This window comes from Canis lupus, chromosome X, assembly GCF_011100685.1.
Source record: "Canis lupus familiaris isolate Mischka breed German Shepherd chromosome X, alternate assembly UU_Cfam_GSD_1.0, whole genome shotgun sequence".
Lineage (NCBI taxonomy): Eukaryota > Metazoa > Chordata > Mammalia > Carnivora > Canidae > Canis > Canis lupus.
In genome coordinates, this window is record NC_049260.1 from 38,999,883 (window position 1) to 39,027,036 (window position 27,154).

Consider the following 27,154-nt stretch of genomic DNA (forward strand, 5'->3'; position numbering starts at 1 on the left):
CATGAACACAGTATCTCCGTATTTATTTGGGTCTTTGAATTTTTCATTGGCGTTATAGTTTTCAGCATAAACGGAATCTACTACATGTACTTAGTTAAGAGTTTGTATTTTTGGAGCTATTATAAATGATATTTTAAAATTTTGGTTTCTTATTATTCATTGTTATGGTATAGAAATAGAATTTATTTTTTGTATATTGGTGTAACTTTCTTAAACTTGCTTATTAGTGATAGGCTCTCCCACCTTCCCCTAGATTTTTTGGGTCAGTTGTGTTTTAAGGAGACATTAAAAAAATAAGAAAAATGTCTTTTGTAATTGTCCATGCAGTTACCATTTCCGATGGTCTTTATTCTGTGTTCTGCATTAAGATTTTCATCTGGTTATAACTTACCTCCTGCCTGAGAATTAAAAAAAAAATTCTTAGACTATAGGTCTACTGGTTGAATTCTTTCAATTTTCGCATATCTGGAAAAGTGTACTTTTACCTTTTTTTGAAAGATGGTTTTGTTGAGTATAGAATTGTAAGTTGATGAATTTATTTTCCTTTCAGTAATTGTAAAGATGCTGTTTGCGTTGATTCAGGCAAGAAAATTTCCTATGCTCATGCTACAGCCTAAAAAAAAGTCTTTTCTAGGCAGTAGGCTTGAGGTAGTTTTAGGGCTTGCATCCTTTGTTTTCCCTTTCTCAAAGATTACTGTCATGCATTCTCAGATATCCAACGTTTGAAAACATTTGTTTCACACATTTTCTCTTGTTTTTGGTTATTTCATCCAGGAGTAAATTTGGTCCTTTTCATTGCATCTTGTCTGCAAGCAGAAGTCCAAAGACATCTAAGAGATTTAAACCTCAAAAATCCTTATAGAATGAAAGATTGAAATATCAATTAATATGTCATTCTAGAAATTCAAATGTATGTCTTGTATAGAAAAACCAGATTTAAGGTTTCTCCTCAGATTGATGGGTTCATAATTTATTTCACCGATTTCAAATAGAAATTTAAACATGAACTTATAAAGAGACTTAAACTAAGTTGAAATGGTGTTTTGGATGGTCAATTTTCATATTTTAAATGAGGATATTTTAAATGAATATTAAGGCAGTTTCCTTTTGAATACAGATTTTTGCTACAGTATGCTTTAAGACTGGTTTTTCAGATGGACTCTTTTATTTTTTTTTTTCATTCTAATAACTCATTTTATTTTCTACATTGTCTCTCAATCCTCATCTCCCTGCATAAACATCTTTTTTTAATAATAAATTTATTTTTATTTTATTTATTTTTATTGGTGTTCAATTTACCAACATACAGAATAACACCCAGTGCTCATCCCGTCAAGTGCCCCCCTCAGTGCCCGTCACCCATTCACCCCCACCCCCCGCCCTCCTCCCCTTCCACCACCCCTAGTTCGTTTCCCAGAGTTAGGAGTCTTTATGTTCTGTCTCCCTTTCTGATACTTCCCACACATTTCTTCTCCCTTCCCTTATATTCCCTTTCACTATTATTTATATTCCCCAAATGAATGAGAACATATAATGTTTGTCCTTCTCTGATTGACTTACTTCACTCAGCATAATGCCCTCCAGTTCCATCCACGTCGAAGCAAATGGTGGGTATTCGTTGTGTCTAATGGCTGAGGAATATTCCATTGTATACATAGATCACAGCTTCTTTATCCATTCATCTTTCGATGGACACCGAGGCTCCTTCCACAGTTTGGCTATTGTGGACATTGCTGCTATAAACATCGGGGTGCAGGTGTCCCAGCGTAGATGAACTCTTTTAAATTAGTGGAACAGATTGTTAAAAGAGTCACTAATAATAGGAGATACTGAATTTGCATGATACTTTATTACTTTTATTCTTTCGTTTCCTGAGTTAAAAACCTTTCAAGTCATATTGGAAGAATTTATAGTTAAGATAGGCTGGAGCAGGGTTATTTTTTAGTGGTTTATTTATTTATTTATTTTTAATTTTTATTTATTTATGATAGTCACAGAGAGAGAGAGAGAGGCAGAGACACAGGCAGAGGGAGAAGCAGGCTCGATGCACCGGGAGCCCGACGTGGGATTCGATCCCGGGTCTCCAGGATCGCGCCCTGGGCCAAAGGCAGGCGCCAAACCGCTGCGCCACTCAGGGATCCCTTTTTAGTGGTTTAATAGACAGGAATCCTTGTGAAATATCTAAGGAGTGGGTAATACAACTGTTCCTTAATCTTTATCAATCAGCAAATAATTTGATGGTCTTTTGCTTTATTGCTCATTCTTACAGTTTGTAGATCACAGTGGCAGACCAAATTTTCCTTAGTAATTTTTTGAGTGTTACTGACTCTTAGGAGTTTCATATATTCTGAATGTGAATGCTTTCTCACTATGTACGTTGAAAAGTGTATTTTCCCAGTTTGTGACTTGCCTTTATACTTCTACGTGTGTATGTGTGTGTGTTTTATAAACTAAAGTCCCAAACGTTTTAACCTTTTTTTCATGACTTGCATTTTTGGGTCTGTTTTTAAAGTGTTCCTAAGCTATGCTGATTTTGAAGACATTTTGCTGTTTTCTTCTTAAAGATTTAGATAGGTTTGTGCTTTACATTTAGGTCTTTAATCTTTCTGGGATAGGTTTCTGTATGTGTAGATACAGAAGTCTAATGTCCTTTTTTTTTTGGTTTAGTCCAGCATTTTTTAATTTTCAGCACAGTGGTTGTGTCCAGGCTGCTTGAAGCCTAACCTTTTTATTTTATGGCATACATGGAAAAAGTTTGTACTAATGACCAAAAAATTGAGATTGAAGTTGCTTAAGATTGGTGATGGTATGTAAACAGTGAATAGCTCTGGCTCAGAGGTTGTGGCTGCCCTTGGCACCGTGGCTGATTTTTGCCTGGCAGCCCCAGAGGCTGAGGCTACCTTTCTTTGAGCAGTCCTGTTACCCCATTCCCAGTGCACATGTTAGAAAGTGTTCAGTGTAGAATATGAATCTCAGAAACAGAGCTGTGTGAGTATATTAAGTTTTTTAGTTTGATAAGGGAGGGAATTACAGATCCTGTAATTTTGCTGGGCCAGTCCAAAGTTACACAGCAAAGAAAAATGTAGTTAGGTTCTTTCTTGACAATAGAAGAAAATATTGGTGAATGTCAGGGGTGCTGGGGATTTTCTAATTTTGAGCCTAACATTTATACTGTAAAGGAAGTGGTGGTTGGTTTTGAGAAAATAGAGAACCTTTTATTTATTTATTTTTATTTTTTTTTAAGATTTTATTTATTCATGAGAGACAGAGAGAGAGAGAGAGGGAGGCAGAGACACAGGCAAAGGGAGAAGCAGGCTCCAAGCGGGGAGCCTGACGTGGAACTTGATCCCAGGTCTTCAGGATCATGCTCTGGACTGAAGGTGGCCCTAAACCGCTGAGCCACCGGAGCTGCCCTAGAGAACCTTTTACATCAAAAACTTGGTGAAGGGACAGAGGCCACCTGGGTGGCTCTGCGGTTGAGTGTCTGTCTTCGACTCAGGTTGTGATCCCGGATTCTGGGCTCGAGTCCCACATTTGGGCTCTTTGCAGGAAGCCTGCTTCTCCCTCTGCCTGTGTCTCTGCCTCTCTCTCTCTGTGTCTCATAAATAAATAAAATATTTAAAAAAACTTGAAGAATTCATAGACAGATGAAACTGGGAAGAGATATTCTGAAGTAACATTATATGAATAAGTCTTTTGTATATAAACAGCACCTGGCAAATAATTCAGGAAAATCTGTTCATAATCCAATCAAGAAATGGACACAATCTGTGAACAGGTTGATAGTTATGAAAGAAGTAATACACTTAGCTAGTAAATATTTGGAAAAAAGTAATCCAAGAACTGAAAATGAGCACTGTTGGTAGAAGATTACATTGGTTCAGCTTTGCTAGTGGGATTATCAGAGCTTAAATTGTGCTGTGAGGAATTTATCCTAAAGAACTATAAATTGGCCAAATTATGTTCATTTGGTAATAATAGTAAGAACTTGGTTAACAACTGGTTACTCTTCAGTAGAAGCAAATTGTGGTTTAGCTGTTCAGTAAAATACTATGAGATGTTAATTTTGATGTAGATCTATATGTTTTGACATGGTAGGCTGGTAATATATTGAATGGAAGAAATAGTACAAATCTTTGTATGCAGCTTTACAAACAATATTTGTATTACATGTATAGAGAAAAGTCTGGAATGGTATACTCAGACTGATTAAAAATTGGTTTTTTTAAAAGTGTTTTTGTGTTTCTTTTAAAGTGCTATCTTTGGAGGAGAGGCTTTTACTATTTGCAGTTTCTCTAGTTTTAGGGTTGTTCATTTATTTAGTAGATAAATCTTAAATGCCTACTACATATTAGAAGTTGTAGAATTCAAAGCAGATGATTTTCAGTGGAGCTCACGCTGATAAATGTAATGTCTCCCCTCTCCTTCCCCCAATGGAGTGCTTGGGCTTTCTTTCTTTATGCATTTTTGATTATTTGACAAATGTGTATAAAATAAGTGAATGCATACTTTACTGCCAAAGATGTTAACTTGAACTGTAGATGTTATAGCAAGTATCCAGGTTATAGCAGGCATAATAGATACAGGTTTTTTTTTTTTTTTACCTTTATGCAAATTTGGCCTACTTAATTTTGTTGTAGCTGTTTTTTTTTTCTATTTGTATATTTTTGGAAATATCAATTAAATGTGTATAGCTGAAATGACAGGGAGAGTGACTGCATGTAAGATTGCCTCTTTCTTCCTCTAGATAAATAATAATAGACCCTGTGGAGTAGCAAGCAAATAAGGCAGAATGTAAACTGTAATGCCTACTGCTTTATATGGGAAATCACAGGATTACTCTGGGCTTTATTCACAGAAATGACTGCTGAAATTCTACCTCATACTTTCCTTACCTTCAAATTTTAAATATACATCATTTTAAAGATTATTCAAGACTTAATACACATGCTTTATTTGAATGAGGCTTTATATTTATAAATAACTTGATTGCACCCCATCTGCATGGTGTTAAATTTAGTATGACATAGAAAAAATTATTTGTAAAATAAGATAGGTGTTTTGACACAACAGCTTCTTTAAAATTCAATGTTGGGGGCAGCCCCGGTGGCCCAGCTGTTTGGCGCCGTCTTCGGCCCAGGGTGTGATCCCTGTCAGTCTGCTTAGGGCTCCCTGCATGGAGCCTGCTTCTCTCCCTCTCCCTCTGCATGTGTCTCTGCCCCTCCGTCCCTCTCTCTCCCTCTCTTTCTCCCTCTCTGTCATGAATAAATAAATAAAATCTTAAAAAAATAAAATTTAATGTTGGCCCAGGGTGGTGGTGGTGGTGGTGGGAGATACATGTGTGTACACATGCTAACGTAGAATTCATGAACTTGTTTGGCTGCTTGCATAAACAATAAAGGTTTTAGACTTAGGAGTAATCCAGCAACTTGTTGGCAGTTTAAACAGTACAGCCTATTGTGCTTTGTTGCAGCTGTATTTGGCCTTTCTTTGCCAAATATACTGAAGAGAGCAATAACAACACTAGGTAAACTAGAGAGATATAATGCGAAAGATACAAACAAGTACGGTGAAACCATATAACATTTTCCATATGTTTTCCACACGTTGTCTAAACTGGTATATTTATATATATAGTATGTATATATATATATAATATACTGTTCATATATATATTATAGCATATGGTATATAGTATATATATAGTATATTAGTATATATAGATATATAATATATATATATGAACAGTAGTGTTTTGTGATATATATATATATAAGCAGTAGTGTTTTTGTACCACAGGTGGCTTTTAATATGAGAACTTGGTGTTTTGTTTGGGTTTTGTGTGTAATTTTTTTTGAATTATTGTTGCTTTTTATATGATTTTAAAATTAAGGTAGGAAAATTTGGTACAGAACTGTAAAGGCTAAGTTTTTCCGTGGGATGACAGGAACAGGAAGTGGTGATCATAATGCTTTTCTGCTTGGTGTAGAGGGAGCTAGTTTGTAGGAGTGTAAAAGAGAGTTGCTTATGGGGTCTTCTATTGGAAATGACTTTTGCGTCCCTAGATAGGACCTGAACTTCTGGAACCTCCGATACTGTTTGAATCCAACCTCGCTTTAGTTGTTAACTTTGACCTTTGACACAGGATTTGCTTTCTTTATGGCTCAGTTTTCTGTGAAGTAGTTTCTGTTTCATAGTGAAATTGTGAGGACTAAATGAATAAATACATGTAAAGTGCTTAGACTAATGTCTGGTACATATATCAAGGGTTCAAATAAAAGCTACCAACACTTACTAAATTATCTAGTTTTGATTTCAGTAGTGTAGTTCTGTAAGAATATTTTACAATAGCAAAGTATTTTTAATAGTTTGAAAAGAATGATATGTAAGGTACCGAGATGGTATCTTGCATGATACTATTTACTCATTAGCATCCAGCACATCCACTGAATGAAGAGTGGTAGTAGGTCCAGAGGTGGAGAAATCCTGCTGGCCAAAGCAAGACTGATAAGGTTAAATTTTGTTACACTGTATTGTGATGCAAAGGATGGTAAAAATTGGAGAGAGGGAAATAGGGTAGAGTAACAGATGTTTAAGTTCCTGTATCTTCTCTAAAATGTTAAGTGTGGGTAGCGTTAACTAGATTGTTTTTTCCTTCATCCTTTTTTTTTTTTTTAAATGTAGGCTCCATGCCCAGTGTTGACCCCAACATGGTACTTGAACTCACAACCCTGAGATCAAGACCTGAGCTGAGATCTAGAGTTGGAACAGTTGACCAGGGGTCCCTCCTTCATTCTTTTTGTATGTGTTAATGATAATTTCATTAGGTGGCTGGGAAGTTTTTTTTTTTTTTTTTTTTAAGTTTTTGTTTTTTATTTTTATTTTTTGGTTTTGTTTTTTAAGATGAGGAAAGAGGGCTGCATACTCATTTATTTGTTAGATAAAATAATTCTCAGAGACAGTTCTAGGCTGCTCTGGAATTCCACTGTTCTAAAAACTTAGGCTTCTGTTTTCCTATGTTCCATACTCAGCTTTGGCTTCCACCATCTAGATGATTCCAGCTAGGGGGAGGAGAGGTTGAAGCAGAGTATGTCCTTTCTTTGTATGCCATTGGCCAGAATTTAATCTTATCAGACTACACCTGCAAGGATGGCTGGGGTTCCCAGTATTTATTCGTAAAAACATATGTATAATTAAACTTAGGGGTTCTATTAACAGAGAAAGAGAAGAGAAAGGATGTCAGGGACACCTAGAATCTGAAGCAAGTTGCAAAACAATGTTTATATAAATGTGTAAATATTCATACTAAAGTGGAAAAAACACATCTGCTTGCATCTCCACAAAGTAATCTTGAATATAGTAGAAGATTTTTAATGATTCTTGCTTCTGGGAGAGGCAACTGGGTAGCTGGGGTTAGTATTAGGAGACAGAATTTTTACTATATACTCTTTAGAATTGGTGATGTGTACATTTTAACTTTTCAAAAACAGTAAACAAAAGAAGTATGGAAGTCTGATATATAAGCTCAGGAATAGATATGCCATTAAGAATCAGTAATCCTTAAGATTATCATCTTAAGTGTGTAACACTTCCTTCATTAAAGAAATGTGGTGAGTTGAAATTTCAAAAAATGATTTAGACTTGAGGTAGTTTGAAAAGCAACCAGACAAAGACATTGCTGAGTGTTTGGAAAGAGCAGGAATCGTCATTATTTATGAGACATATTACTGGGAGGGATATCAGCTTTAAGAATGCAAACAGTTTTAGAGTTCGAAGGGAGCAGGTCGGGATACTGAATTTATTTAGAAATTTGTTATGGAAATTCAAAGCAAATAAGCTAATCGTGGAATTAAGTCAGGAGAGATGCACTCACTTATATGTGTTTGTGTGTGGGTTTGTATTATATATAATATTTGTATGCTTATATCATAGAAGCCCAAGAAATCTTAAAAAAAATATATACAACTCAGAATTATATGCAAAGTAAGAAGTCTTTTTTCTAACTTCCATTAAGATAGCTTAGTAATTTATGCTTTAATTCTTTGCAATAATAGGAGCTGATGGCCCATGTAGTTTTTGACGTATTTAAGTTTTCCTCTTTTCTGATTGAACTGAATTAAACTTGCTTATAAGTTATACCCATTCATTGGTCCGATGTTTGGAGCTACCCAAAGTGCAATTACTTTGATTTCTGAAGAGACAACTTTTAAAATTTTTGAGTAAAGTTTTAGCATCCCTGATGATTCTCCTCAGTTAAAACTTTGGTAAAATAATTTTCATACAATAGTTTCTCCAACCTTCACCAAAATTGTTGTCCTCTGTAAGTTACCACCTGTTAAAATATGGCACTCAGAACTGGCGTTAATGCTAGAGATCTGGTCAGAGAAGACCTTGGTGAGCTGATTATTGGTGTTGATTTGTATAATGTGATTTATTAATTTGGGTCATGAATACTTTTTTTAGTAGCCATATTTCATGGATGACTTGTTGACCTGTAGTCTGCTTAAATCCCTTAATCTTTTTGTAAGTAGTCAGCTGGCTGCTGAACTATCTTGCATATCTGTGGCTGGCTTTTAGGAATTAGGGACAGGACTGCATGCTTGTCTTTATTATATTCGGCCTAAAAGTTTTGGTTCATTTGAAATCATCTACATGGATTTTCTCTACCATTTGTATGTCCCAACTACTTTAGCTAATCTTTCAAATTGGAAGAAAAATGATTTGTTTAAAAGTTGCCTAGATTGAACAATTCTAAAATATTAACAAGTATCCTCTTTTAGCTAGGCCCTGACCAAGTTCATCATACAAGATTGTAATGCTTAGCATTTATAATGTTAATATTAAAAAAGTAAATTAGTTGTATGTCTGTGTTCATGAGCTCTAAATGTCACCAGTCAAGGTTTAGAAATAGAAGGTAATGATAATATCCCTGTTCTGGGATAACTGATGTTTCAAATAATAAAAATAAAGCAGGTCTAGAGCATAAATTATATCTAACATTGTGGAAAATGGTACTGTAATGGGAGGAAGACACTGAGGTTCTCTACTTAGCTGGGAGGATCTTAGTTTACTCTCCTTTGATTTTAGTATTTAACGATTGACTTTATTTTCATTCTCATTGTTTTTTCCAATTGGCAGTAAGGATTAGGGATGAGTAAGTTGCTAACGATAAACAACCATAGGATGTAACAGTGCTTTTTGTGAAAAGTATTGTTCATCCCCAGTGCAAGATACTTCATTATATTTATAGGCTTTTCATTTATAAACATGAGAAATTTTGCTTTCCTAATAATTTAGCATATGGATCAAATATTCAATTATTTTTAAGTTTTAAAAAATACCTAGCTCTACACTGTCCATTAGCATGTGTCTATGTAAATAGAAATAAAAATTCAGGGGATCCCTGGGTGGCTCAGCGGTTTGGCGCCTGCCTTTGGCCCAGGGCGCAATCCTGGAGTCCTGGAATCAAGTCTCGTGTTGGGCTCCGGGCATGGAGCTTGCTTCTCCCTCTGCCTGTGTCTCTTCCTCTCTCTCTCTCTCTCTCTATCATGAGTGGATGAATAAAATCTTTAATAAAAAAATAAAAAGTCAAATAATTTAAAAATTCAGTTGTTGACTTCTGCTAGCCATGTTTCAAGTGCTCAGTGGCCATGTGTGTCTAGTGGGTAGCATATTGGACAACACAGATTATAGAATATTATTATTGTAGAAAGTGTTCTATTGAATGATGCTATTCTAGACATGCATGATTTTCATGCAGATTTCTGACTATCCTTACATTAAGGTAGGGTGACTCCCAGAGGAAAGCATAATAATTCTTTGATGATTTTTATAAGAATAGAAATATTATTGGTTAATTATGAAAAAGCTAGAAAATACAGAGAAATTAAAACAAAATAGTTTCTATATGACTTTCCATTTTTTTTTTTTTATTTATTTATGATAGGCACACAGTGAGAGAGAGAGAGGCAGAGACACAGGCAGAGGGAGAAGCAGGCTCCATGCACCGGGAGCCCGATGTGGGATTCGATCCCGGGTCTCCAGGATCGCGCCCTGGGCCAAAGGCAGGCGCCAAACCGCTGCGCCACCCAGGGATCCCCCTGACTTTCCATTTTTAACATTTGTTTTATATTTTAGTCCCTTTTTTCCCTCTGCATGTGTGTACACGTATGGAGATGATTTTACTTGTGCACATTTCAAATAAAAAGTAAGAATATAAAAGTAACCATTTTAACAGGAAATATTTTTGCTTTGTAGAAGTTTACCTAAACTTTGTTCTAAATCTAAACTATTTATCTTTTATGTTTATAGTCTTTTGACTAAAAATGTTATTATATTATAAAAATACTGTTTCATTCTAGATTATTGTATGAGTTAGGAGTATTGGAAATTACCTTGTTATTTATTTTCCTTTAATGCTCTTTAAAAATTGTATTTGCTGTATTTAATATCAGCATTTACCTCAAACACTTCAAATAAATTAATGAAGTTTGACTATAAAATGGTGACACAAAACACTTGGAAACTTATTCTAATTTTTTGTTCATCTCATCCCATTTGATGTTTGACTCTGTCAGCATCATCTTTGACCACCAACATTAATTGGTGGAAATTATAGTTTGTTGGAAATTATTATGAATTTCTTAATGAAGCCTGAGTATATGGGTAGGCTAATTTAAAATTTGCCCGTTCTTGTTTTTACCTGGTGTTATGCTTTATGACAATCTGAGTTATGTGTAGTATTCATTTTATATGTGTTCCTTTGTTTTATGGGAAGTAGAAGATAAGGCAGTAAATGATCCACAGTAGTGGAATCAATATATGGTGAAAAAATGGAAGTAAGAGTGCTGCCATCTTTTTGCTTAGGTCATTAAATTAATTTCTTTATGTTTATATCTTGAATCTTTTTTCACTATGAAACCATATTTGCTTATAAATTAATGCTGATCAGCAGTAAGAAATTGTCAGGGAAGGATAGGAAAAGTTTCTAAGTAACCTACTAAGAGTTTAAGAAAAAAAGATAACTATTTTAATGAGTGTTTTCTATATGGTGCCATTAATAGCTTTAATATCACTCATTTAATGTAAAATTAGGAATTGTTATACTGTGGCCCAATAGTTTTGTGAATTTCTCTGATATTAAAAAGTACTGAAATAAATTGCATTTTTGTATTCTTAAGCATCTGCCAGATAGGATTATATATGCCTTAAATAAAGAGGATCTTGAAATTTCATTATAGTAATTTCTGACACTTCAGTGTAGCATTCACTCTTTTAATTATAGAGAAGCAGAATGATTAGTTTTTCATGATTGTGATTTGGTACATATGCACATGTAGATAGCTAAGAGTGAAGTAAGAAATAATGTTAGGCTTTAAGGGTAGTAGAGTCATCCCAGAATTTGCCTTGTTTATTGTAATAACGTCTCCAAACTTAATGAGTATTTAGGTATGTTCTTTGCATAGGTAAATTTTAGGATATACATTTTGAAACTCCCATCAAAGGCCCTATATTTTACAGGAGAGGAAAAATCAAAACATTTTAAGTGGGTACTTTGTTCCGCCCACATCACATTTTCTTATCCCATCAAATGCTCTTGAAATAGTGGCGAAAAGGATTTTTTGGTAACAAGCTATTCTAGTTCCTTTCTTTGTGGATACCAAATCTGGAAATCTCTCAAACCTGAGATTTGAGAAATCATACACATTTCTTGATTTAGTGACTCCAGGACACATTATAAGAACATTGTAGAGTAAATCATTAGCAGGGGAATTTTGATAAAACTATTGGTAAGCTTGAAACAATCTTGTAAGAGAGATTTTTAGTTATTTAAGGATAAAGTATAAAGTAAAGAAACAATTATTAAGTACCTATGGAATGCTAAGCACTGTGATAAACACTTAAAGAAGTTTTCTGATTTGAATCCTTTTGTTAGCTCTCTAAGTGTTATTAAAACTGTGAGGTAGAGAGGATAAGTTTCCTGGGGTCTCCTGTATATAGCTAATGACAATTGGAATTTGTCAAGACTCCAGAAGTCTGTTCTTTCCATTGTTCATTTTCTCTTGCAGTCTCTGGGATCACAAAAAAAAAGAGTAATATCCTTAAAATAGTATGTTATTTTTTTATTTGGGGAAGAAATAGTGAAAGTAATACATATATATGTATTTGAGTGAGGGTAAAATGAAGACAAGAGTTAGAGTGGGTTTAAAGGATATCATGAAAAAAAAAAGGATATCATAAGAAGACATTTGTAAGGCAGTTGATGGTAGTTTAAATGGATAGAGGTTATGACAAAAAGTTGTTCATTATAAATGGTAGCTATTATTATTACTCTGGAGATTCTCTGAGTTCTCCTATAATTGAGTAAAGTTCTTTCTGTCTGTGGGAAAGATGGATATAATTTGTTTATATCAACAAGGACCACTGTAATAATTTAAGTGTGAAGCTTATGAATAAAGTTATCAAAATGCTCATTATTTGGAAAGTATTTCTATTTTATAGATAGGAAAAGCACTTATGCCATAACTAGTGGTTATGGCTCTTCTAATAAATTCTTAGGTATCTAAAGAATGCTGCATTGACTATGTCCGAGGTAGAAGTGAAATATATTGATTTCTTGGGTGATTGAATACAGGATATATGTATTACTTCAGGAAGGAAATACATTTTAGGGTTTCATTTTTTTTCTTAAATGTTTGTATTTTTTATTTCTAGGCTGTTCGCTGCTACGAATCTCTAATCTTAAAAGCTGAAGGAAAAGTGGAGTCTGATTTCTTTTGTCAATTAGGTCACTTCAACCTCTTATTGGAAGATTATCCAAAAGGTAATTTTTTCCCTTGTTAATTACTATTTGATTTATATATATATATTTTAAAGTAATTATAATTATTCATAGTCTACTAAAGATACTACCATTTTTATTTTTAAGAAATTGTAAGCTTGTGAACATGCTAACCAATGAGGAGGAAAAATGGGATAGATAGAAATATGAAAAGTTCACTTAACTCTACATAAATCATCAGTAAGTTGACCAGTTTAACTGAGAGCCACCTACATGTGCACTACCGTTTTGTCCTTTCTATCTTGCAAAAAAATCCCGCCCTTTAGAGGCTCTCTCATAGTAGATAAGTGAGCCATTGGGGGCATGTGGGTGGCTCAGTTGGTTAAGTGTCTGCCTTCAGCTCACTATATAATCCCAGGTCCTGGGATGGAGTCTGCTCAGCGGGGAGCCTGCTTCTCCCTTTGCCTCTCCCCCTCGCTCATGCACGCGCTCTCTCTCTCTCTCAAACAAACAAACAAACAAACATAAATCTTTTAAAAAAGAGGGGATCCCTGGGTGGCTCAATGGTTTAGCCCCTGCCTTCGGCCCAGGGCATGATCCTGGGGTCCTGGGATCGAGTCCCGCATCAGGCTCCCTGCGTGGAGCCTGCTGCTTCTTCTCTCTGTGTGTCTCTTTCTCTCTCTCTGTGTCTCTCATGAGTAAATAAATAAAATCTTAAAAAAAAAAAAAAAAAAAAAAAAAGAAAGTGAACCATGGATTGACACTTTGGAGAAGTAACAGAGACTCAGTATTTCTCTTCTTTGTCCTGGTGGTAAAACTTTTGTTTTACCTAAAAAATACTTGAATAAAATCTAATCTAATCTAATCTAAAGGTAAGCAGTACAGAGAGATGATTATATAATGAGCTTGAGCATTGGAGAAAACAAATTTTTTATTCATTTGAAATGTTTTTCCTGTAAGAAATGAGTTAAATAACTGAAGTCAGTCCCTCAAGTTGTGTCCCTTTTATAGTACCAAGCTGCTGATGCAGACTATTACTCACTTAGGAAGAAAAAGCAACCACAGACACCACCCACTCCCCCAATACCAAAGGCAAAACTCATAGCAAAGAAAAATTGTCTCCTTATAAACAAGAACGTTTAAACCTTCTGATGATAGTAAACATCTGAATGTGGAACAGATAAATATAGTATGCTTGTTTTCTACAAATGTGTTTAGTGGGCAGAACAACAACTGGCAGGTTTCAGGGCTGGAGTGAAGGATTGCTGTTTAACGTTGATGTTTTATAATGCCACTTTTGTATTAGGTTAAATGAACACTTTCCTAGTGAAAATGCAATTTGTATTTGAGACAGGTGTAATACATGGGGTTTGAAGTTAAGTTTATTTCTCAGCTCATCTCTATTTACTGCGTCATTATCATTAACATATTATGTGTATACCCCTGAGCTTTGGTCTTCTAATCTGAAAAACGAGATAAAGGGGTTTGGGGATTGATTTGTGAAACTAGTTAGTACTTAGCAAAATACCTTCATGATAATAGGTATTAATAATTATTTAACAATCTATTAGGTATTTCAGTTTAGACTGATAACTCATCTAAAGGAAACTGTTTTACAAAAAAATATGCAGAAATTCTGTATAATATAATTTTTTAATGCTGCATGTTGGAGAGCATATAGATAGTATATATATATATATACACACACACACCTATACATATGTATATATATGTATGCACACACACATTATATATATGGTAGCCTTTAAAACCTTATTAACCTAAGAACTTAGCTATATTTTCCATTTATAAAATGTCTCTAAGGGTAATGAGTCTAGGGATATTTGTTTTGGAGCTTTTCTTTTCTTTCTTTTCTTTTGGAGATAAAGTGGGGGGCATGTGGCAAACTAGCTGGCAGGAGTAATCTAATAAGATGGGAACGGAGAACAGGAACTATTAAGGATTTAAGTCCTTGAAAAGAGGTGCTCTGAGACCCATTTACTGTCCTGTAGATGAACTGGTCATTGATAGCTAGGCAGTAGATCAATTATTTGTAATAGGAAGAAGAGCAAGGTGAGAAGGACGTATATGTGTGAGAATGGATGTATATACATATATACATACATATATATGCACATACACATACATGTTTAAACATATATATATATATATATGTTTATTAGTATATTTTAGTATTTCAAGCTGATGGCTTTTGTTTCCTTGATTTTTTTTTTTTTATTCCTCCTTGAGTCTTTATTGACCATGTTTCCAAGTTATAAAAAAAATTCCTTTTTACATACTAATTAAGTCATCACCACCACTAGTTTATGGAGACATTTGTTACCTTAGGCTGCTTTCGCCTTCTCTTTTTGGAACCCGGTGCAAGATGAACCTCTAGCCCTAGCCAAATAGACATTTAATTTTGTAGAACAGATTATAAACTGTAATTTTTTAGGGAGTAAACATAAAACCACTCAATGAACATGTGAGTAAATTGCTCAGGTATATATATATATGTATGTATGTATGTGGGGGACTTATTGGCTCTGTTATTCTGAAGACAGTTCTTAAATTACAGTCCTGAGTCCTCTTTTTTGTGTGAAATATTCTGAGATTGGGGTTTCTTGTGAAAAACTGCTGCTACTTTCACAGCAGGAAATGGTAGAATCTCTTTTGTGTACATTTTGGACTGTATTTTTTTGTCCTTATTTGTTATTCTGCTCTTATCTTGCTTCCTGCCTTACAGGAATTCCTAAAAATTTCTGGTCTGCAGATGGTATACTTTGATTATCATTACAGTTATGGATTTATTCATTAAAAAATATTTTCTGTCCTGTCAGGTGAATTTGAAGCAGAAGGAAAAAAAGATTTTCCAAAACAGTTTTCTTAAGCCTTTCTGGTTTATAATATGTTTGAAGAGTTTTATAAACTTTTCTATCACTTGATTTGGTCATTTGACTTCTAGGAATTTATCCTTAACAAGTAATTGGTTAGAGGATTGTAGGAAAATGAAGCCTCAGTGCACTTGGCCTATTTGTAGGTTGGATTCCTCTGGAGGGATCATGATTCAGCATACAGGATATATAGTAAGAAATGCCTTTAGGATCAGCACCTATAGAAGGTAGGGGACAAAAGATTGGATTGGAGAAGAGGGAGGATTAGACAGAGGTGAGAAATTAAGCTGTGACAGTGTTGGCCAACTCCATGGGGAGCCTTGGAGCTAGAATGGTCCTTCATAGCTATCCCAAGTTGGGCCAAGATGACCAGGCCTTTATACTCCATCCTTTTGATGCTGGATATGGGCCAGCCTGTAAGGGAGTGTGGCCTTGGGCAAGGTGGCTCTGCACCTGAGGCAGCTCACTACCAGAGGCTGTCTGCCTGCAGTACTGGAATATTGGAAAATATTGAAGTGAGATTTGAAGTGAGATTTGAATAGTTTTTCACAGTGTCTGCCATACCTCCTTGCCATTCCTAACCCCAAAGCTAACCCATTAACCTTTGCTGAACCAAACAGCTGATGGAGCTGTTAGATTGCCTTAAGCCATAGATGGAGATAGGGTGATGATTTCTCTTCTTTGGGTTGGAAAACAGTGAGACACAGAACCCTGTACTCTGAAGGACAAGCATATATATTCTTGCAAATATATGTGATGGACCTTAGGAGCAATATAAAAGAAATTATATCTAAGTATCTGTAAATGTGTGTGGCAAATTATAGGTAACTATAATCACTAAGTTAGTTACTTAGAAAATTTAGTAGCAAATTACCTCAGAGTACACATCAAAATTATAAAAAGATAGAAATTATAAGGTGTAAGAGACTTGGAAGATAGTAAGAGTTCCTAAAGCAAAATAGTTGAAGGAGATTCAGTAATTACTCATTCTTGATATTAACTTGGAAACCCTGAAAATCAAAAGTAGTTTATGTTTGTGGGGAGCTAGAAGTTTTCTCTGAAATTCCTGCCAGTAATCGATTTCTCTCCCTTTCCTCCATCCTTTAAGTAATTTGTCATTTTGTTGCATTGTCTGTCACTTTTGGACAAAGTTAATTTTGGTCGTAGTTACTCAGGGGTTACAGCTGGCTAGCAACTCACAGCAAGAGTTGCTAATGTGAAGAAGTCTTCAGTCAGTTGGTGAGCTATCTGTCTTCTCTTTGTCTCTCGTGGGTGCAATGACATTACTCCATCCTAAGATGTATTAATGTATGAGAACATAGAATGCATCTTTTCCAGTAATAGATCTTAAGTTTGGCTTCTTCAAAAATTATCCCCCCCTTATTTATTTATTTCGATCCTTGCATGGTTCTGCTCTTTATTGTTGTAGCTATTAGAACTGAAGATTGTGATTTTTTTTTTTTAACTTTAAAGATTTGAGAGAGCCAGCGAGCATGCAGGCATGCATGCGTGTGTATGCGTGGGGGGAAGGGCAGAGGGAGAGGGACAATGAGAATCTCAAGCAGACTGCCCACTGAGTGTGGAGCCCTATGTGACCCTGGGCTGGATCCCATGATTCATGAGATCATGACCTGAGCAGAAATCACAAGTCAGGCACTTAACTGACCAAGCCACCTGGGCGCCCCTAAAGGTTGTGATTCTTTTAAGAGTGTACTCTTTGTTTAAAACTCCTTTCAGAAAGAGAGTCATTGGGAAGTTTCCATAACATATATTTTTGCTATACAATGCAAATTTGTGTTGAGATAATAAAATAAAATGAAATAAAAATCCAAAATACTGACCTATACATCCATATAATATTGATAGAATGAATATTACAAATCAGTCTGAAAACCTGTTACATTCAAGGTGATTATTAAATGCATTGGCATTGCATTCACAATCAATGCCCCCTATTTCTTCGTATAATTTCATTTGAATGTATTCAGTGGTTTTCAAACTGCTTGATATATAAAGTCACCAGTACCTCCACTCCTTCCATTGCAATTTGAGAATCACTTTTGTTCAGTTCACTCATGGCCTAGAATTAGAAAATTGAGAAGCATCCAAGAAAGCAATATAGTGACCATAGTCCAGGTTGTCAGAAGCCTATATCTAGGCAATAAGCACAAGTTCTAGTAGCTTCTAGAATCACAGAGCTGGAGCAGAGCACGTTGAAGGAACACAAAGAGGACGTGTACTTTGTCTCTTGTGGTAAGCCAAAAGTGAGATACTAAAGACCTTGAGGACTAGGTTTTTTTTTAAGATTTTATTTATTTATTTTAGAGAGCAAGAGTAAGAGTGAGTAGGGAGAGGAGCAAGGGGAGAGGGAGAGACTCTCCAGCCGACTCTGTGCTGAGCATGAAGCCTTATGTGGGGGATTGATCCCATGACCCTGAGATCCTGACCTGAAACCAAGAGTCAGATGCTTAACTGACTGCGCCCCCCCCCCCCCCACATGCCCTGGGTATATTAATTTAGTAATGACTAAGAAGTAGTAGTAAAGCTGAGATTTCAGTATGTGCATTAATTTGGCTTGAAGGCCTCAGTGAAGGTGCAGTAAAAGGATTATTTGTTTCTTTGCTTTTCCAAGTTTGCTTAAATCCTGTAGTATTAAATCTTTGCAAATGTGTGGAAGAGAGGGGACATGGGAAGAGAGATGGATGTGATTCACAGTGTTTCTCAAATGTTAGCATGTATATATGTTAATGCTACATAAAAGAGAAAAGATGTGTTTTAGGTGATCAAGATTTGAGAAGGCAGCAAGGTGCTAGTGAGCTGAGTACATCATTCATTTATATAAAATGAAAGTTAATATAAGTTCTCTGAGATATCATTTATCCCTGGATATAAATATAACTTTTTAGTCTAGCCTCAGAGAACAGAATAAAATAAAGAAATCTGTTGACTTAATTACTTTAGTCAACCACAGCCTCTTCTGGCCTAAAGATGGCAGTCAGTGCAACTGACATATTCAAAGAATATCAAAGAAGGACATGCTTTTCTTTCTTTCCTTTTCCTTCCATACCCATAGACTCCTCCACTAGCAGCTAACCTGCAGTGTTACACATTGGGCTAGGGATGAAAAGAGAAATGCTGAGTTTTGCCTGCAGTTAGTACCTAGTCTAATATCAAGAGTATAGACTGAATTGTAAATCCTTTCCTTCCTTGCATTTCCATCACATCTAACTCTGAAGAAGGCTCCCTTATTTCTGGCAAGTCTATCACCTTTAATCTACATCGTTATTTTTTTTCATCCTATGCTGCATATATGGACTTGTCATCAGGCACACCTTCTTTCTCTTGTTTTGACAAACTTAACTCAAAGCCATACTTCCAAGCATGCTGGTACCTGATACCTATATATCGTTCTTAACTGTCTTTACTCCCTCACTGTATTTCTCTAGAAAGAAACCGCTCTTTATTTAATTCTAAACAATTATAATACGGCTGTGGACTTCTCTTTCTATTCTTCAGTTACACCTTACTCTTTGACTGAAAAACTCTTTAGGCTGCTTGTGACCTATAAGGAATTAACTTGAATTAAATGCCTTGATGTCTCTTCATCATCAGGGAAATGTAAATCAGAACTACAATGAAATATCACCTCACACCGTCAGAATGTCCAAAATCAAACAACACAAAAAATAATGTGTTGGTGAAGATGGTGGAAAAAAAGGAATCCTCGTACATTGTTGGTGGGACTGCAGACTGGTGCAGTGACCCCAGAAAACAGTATGGAGGTTCCTTAAGAAGTTAGAAATAGTGGTGCTTGGGTGGCTCAATAGGTTAAACATCTGCCTTCAGCTCAGGTCATAATCCCGGGGTCCTGGAATCAAGCCCCACATTGGGCTCCCTGCTCAGCGGGGAGCCTGTATCTCCTTCTCCCTCTGCCTGCTTCTCTGTCTACTTGTGCTCTCTGTCAAATAAAAAAAAAAAAAAAAAAAAAAAAAAAGAACTACTCTATCATCCAGCAATTGCACACTGGGTATTTACTCCCAAAATACAAAAACACTAATTCAGAGGAATACGTGCATCCCCATGTTTATTGCAACATTATGTACAATAGCTAAACTATGGAAGCAGCCTGAGTGTTCATCAATAGATGAATGGATAAATGTGTGATATGTATATACAATAGACTATTATCCATCCATGAAAAACAATGAAATCCTGTCATTTGCAACAACATGGTTAGAACTAAGGAGTATAATGCTGAGCAAAATAAGTCAGTGAGAGAAAGACAAATACCATATGATTTCGCTCCTGTATGGAATTTAAGAAACAAACGAGCACAGGGAACAAAAAAGAGAGAGGCTAACGAAGAAACAGACTCTTCAACTATAGAGAACAAACTGATGGTTACCAGAGGGGAGGTGGGTGGGGAGGGAGAGATAGGTGAAATAGGTGATGGGGATTAAAGAGTACACTTATCATGATAGAAAAAAAAATAAAAGAAAATGAAAAAAAAATGACTTAATGTCCCAGTCTCTTATGAAGTGGTGAGAATGCAGATTTACCTAAAACTGCTGCTTTTCCTACTATATCCTGTTACCTTCCTGGGGGCCCTCTTTTGATAATGTTAACCATCTCCCAGGTTATCATAAGTACACTTATTTTAACATTTGTATGAATAATATGTTCACTGTTTAAAGAAAAATATTAGAAGATATATAACCATAAAAGGTAAACAGCCTGAGAGCAGGAGCCATGTGTTTGTTCACATCTCTATTTCATTGTATCTAGCTTGGTGCTAGCCGCTCAATACTTAAGAAACATTATATAAATGCATTAATGACCCAGTGGTATTTTACCATCAAGAGCCACTTGTTTTTAAAGATTTTTGATGCAAATCTTTAGAGACTTTTCTATTACAATAAATTTTCAACATTTGAAATTGAATTAAACTCTGTAACTTTCTTTAACCTAGTGTATCATGTTAATTTCTCCATCTGAGAAACTCACTTTGTAAATTTCAATTTCCTGTGTAGTATCTATTTTATAGGTAGAAGAATTCTTTATTGGATGTGTAGACTATTTCTATCTTTTTTTAGTACTGACATAATCACTATATTGTCTATCCTTGTAGTTAAAGCTTTGCACACATCCATATTTATGTTTTTAGAAGGAATATCTTAATGTGGTAGGCTTACTGAGCAAAAAGTACCTATATACACACACCGTTGATCCATGAACAGCATGGGTTCGAACTGCAAAGGTCCACTTATATGTGGAATTCTTTCAGTAAACACACTATAGTACTGTAAATGTATTTTCTCCTAAGATTTTATTTTCTCTAGCTTACTTTATAAGAATACAGTATATAAAACATGTAATATACAAAATATATGTTAATCAACTGTTTTTGTTATGGTAAGGTTTTAGGTCAACAGTAAGCTATTAGGGAAGTTTTTGGGGAGTTTAAAGTTATGTGTGAATTTTCCACTGTGTTGTGCAAAGGTTAACTATATTAAAACTTTTGACAGTGCTAAATTATGCTACAAAAGTTACTAATTTATAGCACTAGTAGAGTGATAAAACTGCCTATTTCCTTAAATTTTGGGGATTTTTGAATATTCTATCATTACTGAATATTACCATTGTTATTTAATTTTATGATTTTCACATATGAAAAATTGTAGAGCATGAATATGAAGTTAAAGGACAAATGACTATGTGTAGTGCCCTCTCGCATCTGTATAGGTGATTCTTTTATCCTTGATAATTTCCTTGTTTGTTTCCTCTTCTGTTTTCCTGAGGTAAAGGGCAAAATAAAGGAGATTGTGTGAGAAAGATTACAGAACACTTAAGTTGTTATAATAGTTAAATTTAACTTGCTTTTCATTGTTATCTTTTGCATTTTTTTAGACCCACCTTTCCTGTTAGTACTTTGCCAGTTTAATAATCTTTTAAATTATATTTTTATTTTTTTAGTCTAAAAAGCCTAAATGGGCTTATTTAAAAGTAAAATAAAACTCAAAATTATGAAAAAAATAATTTGAAGTCTGTTCATAAATGCAGTTGGTTCCCATGATTAAAAAGATCTGAACTTTGGAAATTGGTTTGTAGAGAGTAGATATTAATATGTTTGGGCACACCATTCTTTAAGTGGCAAAAGAAAATACAGTCTTGCCTGAAGTAATGTTAAAAAGATTTCCTTGTGGGATGAAGAACCAATAGAGAACTCAGGGATCACAACGTGAAGACCAGTAAGATATATGCTACAGGCATTGTGAAAAAGGTTTTAAGCATTATGAGGATATCCAAACAAATGATTTCCCTTATTCTCCGTTAAGGACTTTAGAAAAGTCTTGTTACAGTGGATTAGGAATTCTTTTTCATGGATATGTAACTGACTTAGAGGTTCAAAATGATGACTTTGCTTTGGTTAAAAGGATTTCACTAAAGAGACTCTGGTATTTAGAGTTGTAACGATTTATTTGGATTAGGAATCATAAAATATGTTGAGATCTTTTCTTAAAATAGGATGCTAGGCCTAATGGGGTAAAGTAGAATTGGAAAGGTAACAAATGCTCATGGAAGGAATGTCTCATTTACAAATCTGTGCTTGCACTTTGGAGCATTTAGTTTTTTGACTTTGATTTTGAAGGTTCATACTTATTTCTTGGTTCACCATACAGTAGTACGATGCCATTTCTCCCAGGTGATAGTCATATAGGCTTCTTGTACCTCCTGTTTCACTTACTTTGGAGGATGTCATACGATCTCTTTAAGGGCTCCTCCCAATTCTAAAATGGGAATTTTATGAAGTCATGTAATATATATCATTAGGTTATTGGAAACATGCCTTCCAAGGTTGTTGGAATTCTAGGACATCATTAAAAGGGCAGTCCAGATTTAATATGGTGAATGCACAAAATTGTTAGGGACCCAGACTTGTGTTGGTTAGGATGTTTTTAGGCACAAAAGCAAAGACCTGATTCTAGCTTACCTAATAAGCAGATTAATTGCCTCCCATAACTGGAAGTTCATAGGGGAGTTGTGTACTAGGCCTAGTTTGAGGTCTAAAAGTATCCAACTACTTCCATTTGTTTCCTCTGCTATCTTCTACAGACTTCATATTAAGAGTAGTTCCCTTTGTGGTGGTATTTAGTGATATACAGGTTTCCTTGTTCACATCCAGCAGTATAGGGAGAATATCCTTTTTTTTTTTTTTAAGATTTTATTTATTTATTCATGAGAGAGAGAGAGACACAGACACAGACACAGACACAGACACAGACACAGACACAGACACAGGCAGAGGGAGAAGCAGGCTCCACGCCAGTAGCCCGATGTGGGACTAGATCCTGGGACTCCAGGATCATACCCTGGGCCGAAGGCAGGCACTAAACCGCTGAGCCACCCAGGGATCCCCCAGGGAGAATACTTTTCCCATGACTGTCATTTATAAATGGGTGATGAATTCTGGATACAAACTTTGTTTGACTATTCTCTTCCAGCTAGAATAAGTTGGATTGCTTTTCATCTTAGAAGACCGTTAATCAGTGATCTTTATGAGCTAGCAACAATCATATGTGAAGAACTAGAAAATGCAGGATGGTTTGCAATCAACTTTTTAAATCAAAACTGGACATATTTCTAAATGCCCTTCCTAGGATAGGTTGGTTGGCATCATCTTTATGCCAAAAAAGAGGAATGTTATTTAAATAATTTACTTGTTTAGATATGTGTTGATGTTTTTGAGTAATGCTTCTCCAATTTGATTATGTTTAGAAAGTTCTCTGTATTGTAATTATATATATTTTGGCTGTTTACTGATAAACACTATGAAAGCATTATACATGCAGTTCTAGAGAATAGTCATTTGCATTTCCCCCCTATTTTTATCAATATAAAATTTTATTACACTTGTTAAATCTTTATTTGAAAAATCAGTCTTTTTTTTAAATTGAGGTATACTTGATGTTTAATGTTAGTATCAGATGTTGTATAATGTAATGATTCAATATATATATTGCACAATGAGCACAGTAAGTCTAGTTATCATCCATCACCGTACATAGGTAAAAAATTTTTTCTCGTGATGAGAACTTTTAAGATTCACTCGCTTAGCAATTTTCAAATATGCAATATAGTATTAACTGTAGTCATCATGCTGTACATTACATCTCCATGACTTTTTTTATTGCTCACCAGATTTTTAAAAGGACTCTTTTTTCCTACCAATTCTAATGTGTGTATATACTTTTTAGTTTACTTTTTTTTTTTTTTTTTTTAAACCTCCTCACTGAGGTTTTGGATTGACAGGAACTATAGTTTTTTCCTCAGCCTTTCATGCCTCGGATTTAGGGGTATGGGATGTCCTATTGGAATTGAGTTGGAGTAAGGTAATTGTGGGCTATATATTTTTTTGTTGTTGATTATATGAAGGGAAACATCACAAAAGAAATACTCCTTTTGCTTTGAGGTGGTTAATCTCTTGGTCATTCTTAGAAGTGAGAATCCCTTGTGGGAACAACCTATCACATTCTGAAGTAGCCTTGAAAAATCTTAATCCTTTTATCAGATTTGGTTTGTGTGGAAGACCATTGTTGATTCAAGAGATAGCCTAGATTCTGTTCAAGATTAGGTCTGAGATATGAACGGTTTACATCTTTGAACTCCTGTATATTTGACATTTGCTATTATGTCTGACTGTGAGGAGGGTGAGGCCCCAGTTTTCTAATTGTTTGGTCTTAAATATCACTCTGTTTTGGAAGGTGGTGGGTATGATGGGAAGCTTGTTATGATGTTTCTTAACACTTGTGTTATTGATTTTGAAATGGAACATAATTGTGACTCATACTTATTTTCCCTCTTTCAGCATTATCTGCATACCAGAGGTACTACAGTTTACAATCTGACTACTGGAAGGTTAGTGAACATTTGCATGTCTGTTGCCTATTTATTTTTTGGGTGGATTACTACTGGTTATGCTCAAAATAAATTGTGCCCTTTTTTCTTTGTTAATTACTTAAAAACACTACTTAAAGAAAAGCGATTGGAAAGGAAAATGTTCTTTTTATTATCCTGTATGAACCACCTTGTGTTTTATTAAAAGAGATAGATTACTCTGACACAGTTTATTGGCCAAAGATGATCCTAAGTTTAAGAATTTAAAAGCAAGTAAAACCAAAATGATTCTTTGTTTTTTTTTGTCTTAAGTTGGTACCAGGGAATAAAGGAAGGCTGAAGATGGGTGTATAAGATTGAAAAGGCAAGGAACAATGGGAAAATTTTAATAGAAATCTTTCTTAGTACAGTCTCTGTAATTGGAGCTCTGAGGACAGCTGAACCTAACCATTTTTAAAAAGATTTACCTAAATGAAGAACTGTACATAACAATAAGTCCTATATTTTCTTAGTTTAAGCAGTTCATAAAGTTACCTGGACAGGTTAATCTTCACATTGTGTTTATTTTAAGCGGTTTATTGTTTTGTTTTGTTTTGTTTTGTTTTTTAAAAGATTTTATTTGGGAGAAAGAGAAAGAGTATGCTAGTGTGCATGAGGCAGAGCATGAGCAGGGGGAGGGGGCAGAGGGGGAAGTAGACTCCTTGCTGAGCAGGGAGCTGGAAGCCTGGCTGGCAGCAAGGCTCAAAGCAGGGCTGGAGGTGGGGCACATGTGGGGCTCCATCCCAGGATCCTGCGATCATGACCTGAAATGAAGGCAGGCCCATAACCGACTGAGCCACCCAGGCACCCCTTAAGTGTAAGTTTATTGATGAGTGGGGTTTCTTTATATAAATTGCCATTTCAGATTTTTAAGGTGTATTTTATTTTTCCATCACCTAGTTTATCTTTCTTTTTGATATGTAGAAGATTAAACAATATATTTTGGTAATTTAAAAATGTGTTGAAAATATCTTTTCCAGTCTGTGGTTTACCTTTTTTTTTTTTTTTTTTTTAAGATTTTATTTATTTATTCATGAGAGACACACACAGAGAGAGAGGCAGAGACACAGGCAGAGAGAGAAGCAGGCTCCATGCAAGGAGCCCGATGTGGGACTCGATCCTGGTTCTCCAGGATCACACCCTGGGCTGCAGGCGGCGCTAAACCGCTGTGCCACCGGGGCTGCCCTACCTTTATTTTTAAAAGCTTACTGAAGAATAATTTTTACATAGCATAAAATTCAACTATGCAGTTCAGTGACTTTTAGTAAATTTTCAGAGTTGTACAACCATAACCACAGTCTTATTCTAGGACATGTCCATCTCCCCATAATGAAACCTCATGCCCAACCTCTGGCAGGTATTGCTCTACTTTCTGTCTCTGTGTATTTGTATTTTCCTGGATATTTCATATACATGGAATCATATCATATGTGGGGTTTTTTTGTGTGTGTGTGACTGGTTGTTTTCACTTAGTATACATTTTCAAGGTTGATCCTTTGGCAGCATGTATTAATACTTTATTTCTTTTTATTATTTAATATTTCATTGTATGGATATACTATGTTTTATTCATTCATTAGTTGATGGGCATTTTAGTTGTCACTTTTTGGCCATTGCAAATAATGTCACCATGAACATTTGTGTCGTTAAAGCTTTGGGTGGGCATGTATTTTCATTTCTCTGGGGTAGATGGCCAGGAGTGGAATTGCTGAGTTGTAGTATAAATCTAAGTTTAACATTTTAAGAAGCTGTTTCCCCGAGTGGCTATAATGTTTTTCATTTTCACCAGCAGTGTATGAGGGTTTCCATTTCTCCACATCTTGCCAGCACTTGTAATTGTTCAGTGTTTGAGGGTAGCCATCCTAGTGGGTATGATGAAGTAGCATCTTATTATGGATTTTATTTCCACTTACCTTTTTTAAAAAATTTTTTTAAAGATTTTATTTATTTATTCGAGAGAGAGAGAGAGAGAGAGAGAGACAGGCAGAGGGAGAAGCAGGCTCAATGCAGGGAGCCCGGTGTGGGACTCATCCAGGGTCTCCAGGATCCCGCCCTGGGCCAAAGGCCACGCTAAACTGCTGAGCCACCGGGGCTGCCCTATTTCCACTTTCCAAATGACTGATGATGTTTAAGATCTTTTTATGAACATATTAGCTATTTGTATATATTCTTTGGTGAAATGCCTGTGCGAACCCTGTGCCCATTTTACCTTTTTTTTTTCTTTTTAAAGTAATACGTTGTCAGAGTTCTTTATATATTCTGAATATAGTCTCTTATCAGGTATGTAATTTGCAAAGATGTTTTCAAAGTCTGTGGCTTGTATTTTCAATTTCTCCGTATTATTTTTTGAAGTGCAGTAAACTTGAATTTTGATGCTTTTTTAATCAACTTTTTCTTTTATTGCTTGCGCTTTTTTAGTGTTGCACTTAAGAAATCTTTGCCTAACCGAAGGTTATGAAGATTTATTCCATAGTTTATTCAAACCAGTTGCTTCATTATTTGCCTTTATATATAGTACTGCAATAAATAGTAAAAGTATCTTTTC

General features: G+C 35.2%; 1 protein-coding gene across 2 annotated transcripts in view; it reads left to right on the forward strand.

Annotated features, from left to right (window-relative positions):
* The window catches only part of KDM6A (lysine demethylase 6A), a 213,940-nt gene that overhangs the window by 53,158 nt on the left and 133,628 nt on the right, over positions 1-27,154 (forward strand). For both annotated transcript variants that reach the window (NM_001197185.1, NM_001197186.1), the window contains exons 3-4: positions 12,715-12,823; positions 24,542-24,591. In NM_001197185.1, coding sequence (NP_001184114.1) covers positions 12,715-12,823; positions 24,542-24,591 — 159 coding nt within the window. The remainder of the gene's footprint in view (positions 1-12,714; positions 12,824-24,541; positions 24,592-27,154) is intronic.